The sequence below is a fragment of the Artemia sp. Qi Xiang Cuo genome, chromosome 11 (assembly GCF_049724085.1).
Source record: "Artemia sp. Qi Xiang Cuo chromosome 11, ASM4972408v1, whole genome shotgun sequence".
Lineage (NCBI taxonomy): Eukaryota > Metazoa > Arthropoda > Branchiopoda > Anostraca > Artemiidae > Artemia > Artemia sp. Qi Xiang Cuo.
In genome coordinates this window covers 1,600,137-1,612,470 of record NC_142804.1, presented here as the reverse complement: position 1 = coordinate 1,612,470, position 12,334 = coordinate 1,600,137, and the positions used below count along the sequence as shown (strand labels likewise).

General features: G+C 32.5%; 1 protein-coding gene across 2 annotated transcripts in view; it reads left to right on the top strand.

Moving 5' to 3' along the window:
• The window catches only part of LOC148946515 (katanin p80 WD40 repeat-containing subunit B1-like), a 256,838-nt gene that overhangs the window by 189,871 nt on the left and 54,633 nt on the right, over window positions 1-12,334 (top strand). For both annotated transcript variants that reach the window (XM_089097401.1, XM_089097400.1), the window contains one exon: window positions 3,586-3,660. In XM_089097401.1, coding sequence (XP_088953527.1) covers window positions 3,586-3,660 — 75 coding nt within the window. The remainder of the gene's footprint in view (window positions 1-3,585; window positions 3,661-12,334) is intronic.

The following is a 12,334-nucleotide window of genomic DNA, read 5'->3' as shown; positions in this document are numbered from 1 at the left end:
TACACAGAACGAGAAAGAAAAACACAATTATACACTGCTCTGTAGGTACGCGACATGTTTCTTTTCTTTTTTTTTTAGGCTCCTAAATACTGAACAAACATAAATAATATGAACATCATTGCATCAAGCCGTAATTGGTAAAAAAAAACAAAAAAAAACAAAACCAAACACTAAATACACTAAGCGCGAAAACAAACACTTAAAAAAAAAAAAAAAAAAAAAATAAATAAAAAAACAACAACAACAAATACAACTTAACTAATGGGTTAATACTGACGACCAGGGATGATTCAACTTCATTAAACGGGAATTATAAGCACGAATTTGCTTTTCCACGGCTATAATGGGGTCAGCAATGCTGAATTTTCTAATCAGATAAGAATTGCGCGTCCAAGGGGGAAAACGTAAAAGATATTTTGCGAACCGGAAGAAAACTGAACGAATTTTTGACTTGTCAGAATTTGTGAGCATTTTCCAAAACGGCGATATGTACAAATAATGTGGTAAAGCGACAGAGTTAAAAAGTTTCGAGAGAAGATGGCGGTTGAACCGTAACTTATTAGTTACAAAAGAAGCATATGATAACCCAACTCTACGCTCAATTTGAGTAATTAATAGTTTTCGCGTGTGCATTGCAGCTCTGGGGATCTTTGAGGTGCCTCGTTTACGCTTAGCGCGTTAGCGACTTTTCTCTGTTACTTCTCTGGGCTCTAATTAAGGGGGGAGAGATGGGCTAACTGCAATTACTTTAACTTCAAATAATTTTATGTGACAAGATGAGTGTCTTTTCCAAACAAGTAGGCAATACTTTTTTTGGTGGGGAGAGGGGGCATAACTTCGATTTTTTTCAACGAATTTTTTTGAAAATTTAGGAATAATCAAAACAATCCATTATTAAAATCTTGAAAGAAACGTTGGCCTGTCTAAAACTTGCTGCTGTTTTTTTTTCTCTTTTTTTCGTCAAATGTCACACATTTATTGAAATGTTTAGAAATTCTTAAAAAAAAGTCTGTGTCTTTGTCAACCGATCACATTTACAGAGGCGTAGTGTTTTTGTTATATTCAAGATGTATGTGGTTCAATTTCCGCTTAATTAATTGAAATAATCGGATTTCAATGTCTTGGTACTTGAAAAAACAACAATAAAAACTATGGCTCGTCCAAACAGTTTTTTTTTCTGAACATAAATGTGCATGTCACGCATTTATGGAAAAAAAAAATGTTAGAAACTCCTAAAGACTCCTACAGTGGTCACTTTTGCAGATATGTAGCTGATATGTAGATATGTAGTACCCTCTGGTCACGTTTGCAGATGTGTAGTATCTACGTCCACATCAAATCTAAAGGTGAAAAATATATTAGTTTCGTTTTTGTTTGACGGGATGGCTGAAGTTATAGAAGCCGTTTAGGGAAAACAAACAATTTAAGTTTGGATTCAGTTCCCTGCTGCAATTCAAAAGGCTTCAGTTAATTTTTTTTTTCAAGCATGATTTTTAGCCCTTGATTAGAGACAACTGATGTCTAAAAAGTCGCTATACATTTTTCAGTTTTTCGCTCTCCTTCAAACTCCATATTGGAAAATATAAGATTTTTTTAATTAGGTGAGCCCTTTTTTATGCGCTGCATTAAAATTTATTTTAAATATTTGTCAAGGATGAGACAACAGTTATCTGAGTGTTTAGCTTTTTGACGGAAATGAAATATTAGCGTGAGACTTTCCATAGTTTCGATAACGCCATACACTGGCCTTTATCTCTTTTTCATAATATTGATAATATGAATTTTGTGGTTTGAGAAGTCAGATAGATGGTATTACTTGCCTTATCCGATGTTTTCCATTAGAGACAGATAATGGAGAAGGTTTAAGAAATAAAACTACGTTGTTTTTGTCAGGGTGTTTATTCAAGAAGTCTGAAATGATGAGGCTGGATAAAACAACGCCAAAATGCACGTGCGAATTTATAGTTTTATTTTTCTTCGTCCGAGGGAGCACTCTCAGAGATCATGTACAATAGGTGGCGCGTGTCAAGCGTGGCAGAACTGTGTCAAGCGTTTCGGGGAGTGTGCCAATTCTTTTTGGACTATTCCAAGCGTTTTTGCCTCTGTCAAGCTTGAGGGAACTGTGGCAAACGTTACGGAACTGTGCGACAAAGGTGGCGTTCTAAGATACACACCAGGTGGTGGAAAGATAGTGCCCTCTTGACTCTGTTTATGTAATCAACATTCTCCCCACTTCTCGTGGTCTGGTTGAGCTGAGATTGTGCATATACATTAACATTTGACGAACATACATGTTAGTGGGCCATTAATTCTCTAATCCCCTCCTTCCTCTCCCCACCACCACCAATTATTATCAGAACTAGAATTATACAAGGACTTTCAGTCCGTATGATTAGAGGGGCTACTCGCTACCAACTTTCCAGTGGGAAGGTTGCACCTTGTGGCACCTTTTTTGGACCCTAATCATGAAAATATTTCAATGTGTATAGTTGAAGGACAGAAGTGGATCTGTATCCTCCCTCTAAAGTGCACCCACTACCTATTTTTTTAGCTGAAAGGTAGGCAGATGGTACCTTGTTTGAATCGGGTTCAACAAGGGTTTTCAATCTGTATGATCCGAGGCGGAAAGGTAGCTTATGATCTCTCCAAGGCCCTTTCCCCCAACATTTAGCATTGCTGGGAGTGCAGTGTATTTAGCTGTGCTTGAATTCATATGACAAATTTCATTTTGTATTTTCATCTTGATTCAACATAATTGTATAAAAAATAATTAAGCAAGAATGGCAAAAATAAATTAAAAGATTTGCCAAAGTGTTAACAAATTAAACTAAAAAATACACGCTTTTATCTCGAAGTGCACCAAAAATTGGATTTTTTTTTAGTAAACACAAAAGTGCTGGGCAGTCGCGATATAAAATCAGCTTCTGCTGGTATCAGGATATAAATTGAAATTTTGCTTTTTTGTGCCTTTGGAGGGCGTACCTTTTTTAGCTCATTTTTTATTTTATTTTTTTTTTTTAAGAAAAGGAATTATCTCCTTAAAATGAAACATTTTTACTGTAAGTCCTGTTTTAGGATCCATGTAATATCACATATACATCGGAGCTTAGACCGTTTTGCAAACTCGTTTTAATCACATCATTTTAAATTCTCCTCAAATAGGTGTGGTTACGATTTATGATTGAAGTACCTCACGGGGGTTGGTGGGGGTGGGTTTTACCATTGATTCCGAGGAGAAGGTGATAGAAAAATTGTTATTTTTACCACAAAAGCCTGTCTTTTATTCAGATGTTACAATAAGTAGATCTGGAAGTATTTTTCGTTTACTACGGTAGAGTGTAGGGTAAATATCTGATCGGACCCCCCTCCCTCTCTCTCCACTTTGTACAGGCGCTTATGGTCCTGTTGAGTACTAAAATCTTCAAGAAGTCTTGTAGGAATTTATGAGAGTGATATTTAGTTATAATTCTTTCCTTTATTTTGTAATTTTTCTCTTTCCCAAAATTCAAAGTATCTGCTTTTACCATGTTGAAAAATAATTATTAATGTCTTATTTAATACAAAATTTTATTTCTTTTTTTTTAGTTCCATATGGAGTTTGGACTTATGCACCCTTGTGTTACCTTCTGTAAGTGCAATTATACAAAGCAAATATGAAACGTGAGTATTTTCTATTTTTTACCTTTTTTTACTTTTTATACCTATTTTTACCTTTTTTACCTATGTTTTTACCTTTTTTTGCCTTTTTTGTCTTTTTTTTACCTTTTTTGCCTTTTTTTTACCTTTTTTACCCGTTTTAACCTATTTTTTCCTATTTCTTTTTATCGTTTTAATTACCTACTTTTTTTAACCTTTTTTATCTTTTTTTACCCTTTTTTCTTACCTGTTTTACCTTTTTATATTTCTTTTGCTTTTTTTCTTTGTTTGGAATAATTTTTAATCTAGTGAGCAGTATGCACCATCGATATAGTGGCACCGGTTGAACCACTTGAATTTTTACTGAGTCCAACAAATTACAATCAAAATATTACCTAGCAAAAGTTGAGATATTACAGTTAACATTGTTAGTACCATTTGGATTTGTAAAGCCACTATTCGAAGATTTCAATAAATAAATATTTTTGCGTGCAAAAAAAAAAAAAAAAAAAAAAAAAACGAAGAAAGACGAAGAAAACAAAAAGAGTATAACTTGCCTGCAGTTAACCTCGTCTAACAAATAACCCTCAAAATATAACCTTGCAGAAGTTGAACAACTACAGTTAAAAAGTTTTGATATTAATTACGCTTATTAAGCTATTTTTAAATTTGATTTTACTTGATAATTGTTTTTAATTACGAAAAGTAAGAACGAAAAAAAGTGAAGAAGACACAGACAAAAGCCAACGAGGATAATTTGGCTGAAAATTCTCAGCCAAATTATGCCTGATAATTTTCAACCAAATAGAGCCAATTATCAGCCAAATTAAAAGTTGGCTTTGTCTTTGTTTCCCTAAAAATTTTTTCGTTCTTTATTTTTTCATATGTTATGGATAGCTAGTGTAGTTTTAGAAACTGATTACAACTATTTTCAACAATTTAATTTTATTAATAATATAATATTTTATTAATAATATAATATGTTGCATTTCTTAAAACTATCCAGAACAGCCTAACGTTTGTTTTGGAGTCTTTTTTTTACGAATTTGTAATTTACGTAATTACGTAATTTACAAATTTGTTTGGAGTCTCCAAAAACTTTGGAGAAAGTGAGATATTTCTTATGTGAAATCATATTCTCTAAAATCAGTAGTCTACCTAGGCAAGACATTGCTATCGGGTACATATGAGGAATTTTTTCCAAAAAGGAATAAAAATCAAATTCGAAGCGAAAAACTGACGAATTATATGAATAAAATAGAAAATCATTGAAAATTTTGGAAAGCTCACAAAGATGGGATTTTTTTTTACAAAATGTAGCGTGCGATAAACCATAATTGAATGGCAGTTTACTGTGTTAAGCAATATAGAGGTTCACAGTGAGCCTCTATTTGCGTCTGAATTCAACGGTTTGTTAGTAGTTACTAGGCTCAATTACACTAGCCTATTTGTGTAGGGTCAAGACCGCATTACTTTAATGCAGGATAACAAATGAAACCGTTGCTTATAAAAATAGTTCTCCAATCTTTGCCTATATAAAGGTGAGAAAGCTTCATTTTTACCTTCAATTCACACTTCTTTTGAAAACTTAAATAATTTTAATTACTTAAATACTATCTCTTCCAGTACTTAATCTCTTTCTTTCCACTTGCAATTGAAACGAAAATGTATTAAAAACGGGTAATCTTTTTTTCAAGAAGATAGTGAATAATAGTAAAAAACTTTAAAAATCCGGTTTGCAGCGGTAGCTTGCAACCTAGTAGATTATTCTGTTTGCTATAAAAACAAAGAAAACGAAAGAAAAACTGGTTTTCAGACAAATTCAATATGATAAAGCACCAAAGAATAAAAATGTTGTATGGTAAGGCTTCTCTGAGGAGCAATGTGGGAGCCTCTGTGGGAGGTGACCACTTGGGAATATTTCATTAGATTTGAGTTGTTTTGCCTTTAATTTTTCGGCGGATTACATTTACTAATGGCAATGTTGCATGGACAAGGACCCTTTTGTTCGGTTAACTTTTTCGTTATACTGTTTTGTCCTAGGTGATTAGATAAGTTAGTCAGGTCATGACCTTTTTAAAGTGCTTATTTGTCTCAACGGTTAAAGTAAGTAAACATTTTTTTTTCGAATAATTACTTTTAATACAAAATAATATAAACAAATAATCGAAGTAAAATGAATAACTGAAATAGATAAACAAGCAAAATAAACATAAAAAATAAATACAATAAACAAGCAATAAAAAAGAACAAATAGCAAATAAATAAACATAACCAAAAAAATTTATTTTGTCTGCATATTTTCTCATCCGTCAAGCCACGCCTTCTTTGTCTCAATCTAGTTTGTAGAAATCATTATTCTCTCTTTAATTTCTTTCCCATTCTTCAAAAAAAAGAAATGCCAGCTTGTTGTTTTTTTTCTCAGCAACGACATTTAAGTTGGTTAATGACTACATACGGTCGAATTATACTTTTGTTGCCAATTGCCTAGAGAATGGGAATTGTAACAGAAATAATAAAGGAAATAATGAAAAGGATACATAAGAATTTGGCGTTCCAAAGAGGATTTTTCATGTCTGGAAATATTTAAAATATTAACTGCTTTTTCTCCTAGTGTGGAAGACGTGGGAGGATGGTAACCGCTACTTTGATGGATCTTTTTATTTTGAAAATAACTGGTTGGAGGAGGGGGTAGCAAAGCAAAGTTTCTAATTAGAATCGGAGGAAAAAAACGTGTAAAAATTTTCACATAAAAAGTTCAAATTACAAAATAAGATTGTAGTATTTTAAAAAGAAGCTACTAGTATGTCCAGCCCTTGAATTTTCAGCCAAGTCCGAATTTTGTTTTGGTAAAAATAGAGATAGATTTATGAAGGTGACACGCGTTCTCCAATATTCAGTTTTTTTTTTTTAGTTTAATTAGCTGTTCCCTGTACTTATATTTGAAGTACCAAAGACATTAAAAATGGAATTTGATTGTGTTGGGGTTATATGGGGACTTACACAACCATATATATTAAAAAAAAAAATAGAGGAAAAAGCAGAAATTAAATTTTTAATAAAATAGGCCTCTATGTGCAGTTATACAGTTTTTGTTATTACGGATGCCAAATTAGAAAAAAAAATTATGGGGAAAATCGGGAAAATATAAGCTAAAAATATGGGATACCAAGCGTGTTAAGAAGGGTTAGGTTTCATTTGAAGGTAAATTTGTCTTTGGGAATTAACAGATTGTTAATATCGATCTTTTATGGATCAAAGTGTTGTCAATTGAACTAATTAGTTCTTTTTTATTTGTTTTCACGTTTCTGCGTGGCAATACTGATGAGAATGGGAAATTGCATCAAAAACTTTGTAATTTTGTAACAAACAAAAGAAAAGTTTTGGAAAATCACGGTTTTCCGGTATGAATAGACTTAAAATAGGAATAACGGACCAAAAACGGGTATTTGTGTATTATCCAGAACACACTCAACAAATGAAGTTAGGTTAATCATAATGAAACATACCAAAATATGATGAAAATATAAGACTATAGTAACGAAATTATGGAAAATACAACAGAGGATTATGGAAAGCAGGCTGCCCAGAACGCATTATATTAAATACTTAACCACCTCTATATATTAAATATTTAATTAAATATACCTGCATCGTAGTTTTTTCACTATGACTAAGCTAATTATAACCGATTGCAGACAGAGAAACCGGTTTTTCTCAGATCAAACAGAGCCAACTTCTTGAAGCGTGTTCGGGATAATACACAAGCTCCAAAAAACGTTTTTAGTTGCCATTGTGCTTTAAAACTCAAACCTCTCTGTTTGGAAAATGCTAAAGAAGTGAGAAAAAATACCGCCTATTGTTTCCTTAAATAGGTCTCTAGTAACCCCTCAGGAAGGGTTAACACCTATTTGAAAACTGATGATCTAAGGTCCATAAAAATAGCTACAAAAACGGTTATGGCAACGACAGTCAGTCAAATTATATGAATTATAATATAAGTGGACAATGAATCCTAGAAATTCATTTAATTTAATTTTAGAACTTTCGTTTTGTTCCTCCTGTCCTCTTTCAGAATATGAAACAAGTTGAATCGTTTTATGTTTTAGTTTGTAGATTTTTTTCTACCGGCAAAGCATAGTATTACAAGGGCATACACTGCCACTTTTCACCCTTTTTTTTACTTTCAGTCAGTAGGTTAGCCATTGCTGATTAAATCTTTAAATCCGCTTAAAATTTTCTGAATTGGGTAATGTTCGGTATACTAAGGAGATATTTAAAATTATAAGAAAAGCCTTTAAGTTCCATAAGTCAAGCGGATATCCCCTGCAGAAAATTGACTCGGTTGTTTTGTAAGGTACTCTAAGAGTACCCGACACAGTTTCATGTGTTATATGAACACCCTAGATGTTATATGCATCAACACCATTATACAAATAATCTGCAGAAAGTGTTGGTTGGGGGTTGGTTGGACTAAGCTTATATCTGACTATAATTATGAGAAAATAGATATGTTTAAGATCGGAAATGTAACTATTTAAAATTGAACGTAGAAATAAGACGAGTTTAGCTGTGTTGTGGTTGAATCATAATGTTACGGATAGTTGATAGCGTGGAAAAGAAATTTTTCATGCGATATAAATTTGTGAATTTTTGGCGAAAAAAGCTATTAATGGATTTGGTGTTGCGTTACAATGGTGAGAAGTTCTATTAAAGCTTATGACATACCCAAAGGCTTTTAATCCTTTTCCTCTGAAACTATTCACAAGATAACCATTTTTTTTTTTTTCTACAAAAATTTCCGCCCCTCCAAAACTTCCGATAATCAATAGGACAATAGTAGCTTAGTTTTACGCTAATGTGAACCAACAATATATATATATATATATATATATATATATATATATATATATATATATATATATATATATATATATATATATATATATATATATATATGTGTGTATATATATATATATATGTGTGTGTGAAGATAAAAAGGATACTTTGGGTAATGAAAAGATTGATCAGGTGGGCAGCTTCACTTACCTTGGTAGTATTATTAGTAAAGATGGAGGGAGCAGTGAAAATGTCTGAAGTAGAATACGCATGGCCCATAAAATTTTCTCACAGTTAAACAAGGTCGGGAAGAATAGGAAAGTAAATTTACAAATAAAGATAAGAAGAGTGGAAGCTAAAGTAACGACAGTGTTTAAGTATTGTTCTAAAGAACGGGCATTCAAAAAAGCGGATGAAGATTTGCTTGATGTTTTCCAGAGAAATTGCAGAGAGATTGTTCTGGGTACCCGGCTGACTGACCGTATTTCAAACAATAGGCTATACAAAAAATGTGGTTCAATACCGCTCTCTTGAACTATAATGAAAGAAAGGTTCAGGTGGCTAGGGCACGTTGTGCGGATGAAGGATGACAGATTGCCGAAGATTGTTCTTTTCGGCCAACCGTCTAGGACTAAAGTAGTATCCATATACACAGTCCGAGACCTACAAGCCTGAGGCATGAATACGTGTGCAGTTTGACGTGCACATTGTAAAAAGCGGGCAAACCTTTTATATTATATACCTATATAGTGATCAAACACGTTTTGTAAGTATAATTGAGATTGTATAACGCAAGCAGACTGGTTTTTGAGACACTTTCATCATAACGTTTTTTTTTTTTTTTTTTTTAATAAAAAACTAGAAATTGTCAAATTGCGTATATAGGAATGATTTTGTAGGAAAAGCTGTCTATCACCCATGCCTTATCCACTGTTCCATTTCTTTGAAGTATGTGCTATCAGACTGGTTTCTGATTTTTTGGACAATTACCTTTAGTCAAGACTAGTTTGTTAGGAATGTATCGCTAGATAGCATTTATGAATTGGATCGCATGAAGGTGAAGAAAAAAGGGTATAGCATTTGCGAATTGGACTATAATAACGATATTAATTGAATAATAGGGAAAAAAACAGAGCTAGATAGCATTTGCGAATTGGATCGTTTGAAGGTGGAGAAAAAAGGGTTAAACTGATTATTGGACAATTGCCTTTAGTCAAGACTAGTTTGTTAGGAATGTGTCTCTGCTAAAGCTAACTCTAAATGCAAAAACAAGGGGTATAGCATTTGCGAATTGGACTATACGAACGATATTAATTGAATAATAGGAAAAAAAACAGAGCTAGATAGCATTTGCGAATTGGATTGTATGAAGGTAGAGAAAAAAGGGTTAAACTGATTATTGGACAATTGCCTTTAGTCAAGACTAGTTTGTTAGGAATGTGTCGCTGCTAAAGCTAACTCTAATTGCAAAAAAAGGGTATAGCATTTGCGAATTGGTGATTATCAGTTAAGGTAACCCCTCGGGGTTGTTAACTCATAGCTTATTTATTATAAATTTGGAACAACATCAATCTATGGAAATGGTTAACGATGATAAAATGGTCTTATGACTTGACCTAGCTTTACTTCTTCGATGTGTTCTGTACAATAAACAAGTGGTGTTTGAGCAGTGTTGTCAATTTAAAATAGGGTCTAACGTTATAGTATACTAAAAAGTTGATACTAAGAGAGATGTAGATGGCAAGAAAAGAATTTTAATAAAGAAATTAAGAACAAACCTTAGAAATCCTTGCAAATCAAGTAGTAAGGGGTATGTGAGTACGAACCATCAAGGATCATAAGCACCAACGACCCTAACCACCAGAGACCTCAACCCCCCCAAAGGTCCCCTATCCCCAAACTCGAAGGGCGCCCCCTCCTTCCAGCTTTTGCCCCCCCCCCCCATTTTTTGAATTTTTTTTTTTTTTTTTTAGTTTTTTTTAACATGATATATTTTTTTCAACTTTTTTTTTACATGTCTTCGAATGAGATGAAACATACCAACAAAAAAAAATCACATTTAATATTTTCCAAACTCAAAATGAGAATGGTATGGATATGTTAGTCATGACCTTTACTATTAGAAAAATAATGTTTGTAGTAGCACTTTTTTTTATTGGACAAAATTTTTTTTTTGGACTTCGAAATTATTCAACTTTTTTTTACGTATCTTAAAATGACATGAAATATGCTTATGGCTCTAAAAATTGTACTCTATGCTTGCTCAGAGACACGATGCGGCTTTCCCACTGGTGCTTTATGGCGGGTTATCGACACTACCTAGTCTATTGCATTATTAAATCAGTATTTTTTATACTGTGGAGCGATAAATATATAAGTCGAATCATTAAAAAAGTTATGACAGAGTATTTTAAAACAGTTTTCCCAATCGAAAATGTAACAGTAGTATTGAAATCCGGAGAAGAAAGTTATCTAAAGTATGATACATTTACAGTCAGCACCCCTCTCGAACACGTATCCACTCATTGTCATGACAGTAAGGAATTAAATTTCATTGAAATGCCACAAAAAATTGAGTTTTATATTGGAGGGTATGCGAGATTTAGATATCTAGAGATGATTGAACTCAAAGAGAATTCTAGTATTAAAATAATCGATGATGATAGAGCACAACTACTTGCTACTGTTGCAGGTAGCAAATTACCTACTGATATATCCTATCGTCAGCTTCTGGGTATTAGCATTCAACGGAAGGTACACAAAATAAAGACTTACTCTTCTACTAACATCATAAGTTATATCTTGTCTACGTGTCGAAACTGTTACATGTGTAAAAATAATGTGATAATAGACAGTGAAATTGCCAGAAAAATAAAAAGGGTATTGGCAGAAAATATCACTATGGAATATAAAGATGAATCGATGAAAAAACAAAAGTACCAGCAAACGTTACTGCCATTGATCAAACAGTCAATGAACCAAATAATACCAAAGACGAAAAGCATATTGATCCTGTCGATGACACACCAGTAAAAATTGTGTATGACTCAAAATGGAATAATGAGTATTCTACTGATAACGAACTAAGAGAAGACAATAACTACAGTATCAAGAGAGAACATGGTGAACTATTTTATGGAACGGATTCAAAATGTCCAAAGTTGATCATTGATATTAATAATGTATCATAATATATTTTTGTATTAAAATTCTACATATCATTATTTCATTAAAAATATATTATGCATTACATTGTTATGTGTTAAATATTTTTAGAGTAAGCTAGTATATCAAACGTTTAGAATGTCTATTAAAACATCGGAGATGTAAAAAAAGGAATTTGCATACATCTATTGTCAGACACATGGAATAACATTGACAAAATTTTGGTATCAGAATGAATAAATTATTTATTATCATCAGTTGTTGGATATGTCATTATGAAAAAATTGTAAGTAAGTAAGTAACAAACTCTTTCTTGAATTCACCTCTTGGATACACAATACAGAAATTTAATTCAGGAAATTATGAAAAAATTGAACAAATTCTGTATTAACATGTTCTACTAATTGAATCTGCTTGTATAACAATCCTTTGCCCGACAAACCAGTTAGAACTTGCAAAGCGTAAATTGTAGAGCGAATAAAAAATATATAAGTATCTATTGTCGGTTGTGCTAGATAAAGCAAATAAAGATATGGCATAGGGGTAATTAAAATCTAAGTATCAGAGTGATTAAATTCCATATCAACATCCCTTTCTCAGATACATGGCATAAAATTTACTAAATCTAAGTATCAGAGTGAATAAATGCTTTATCAACATCATTTGTCGGGTATATCAGATAAAATTGACAAAA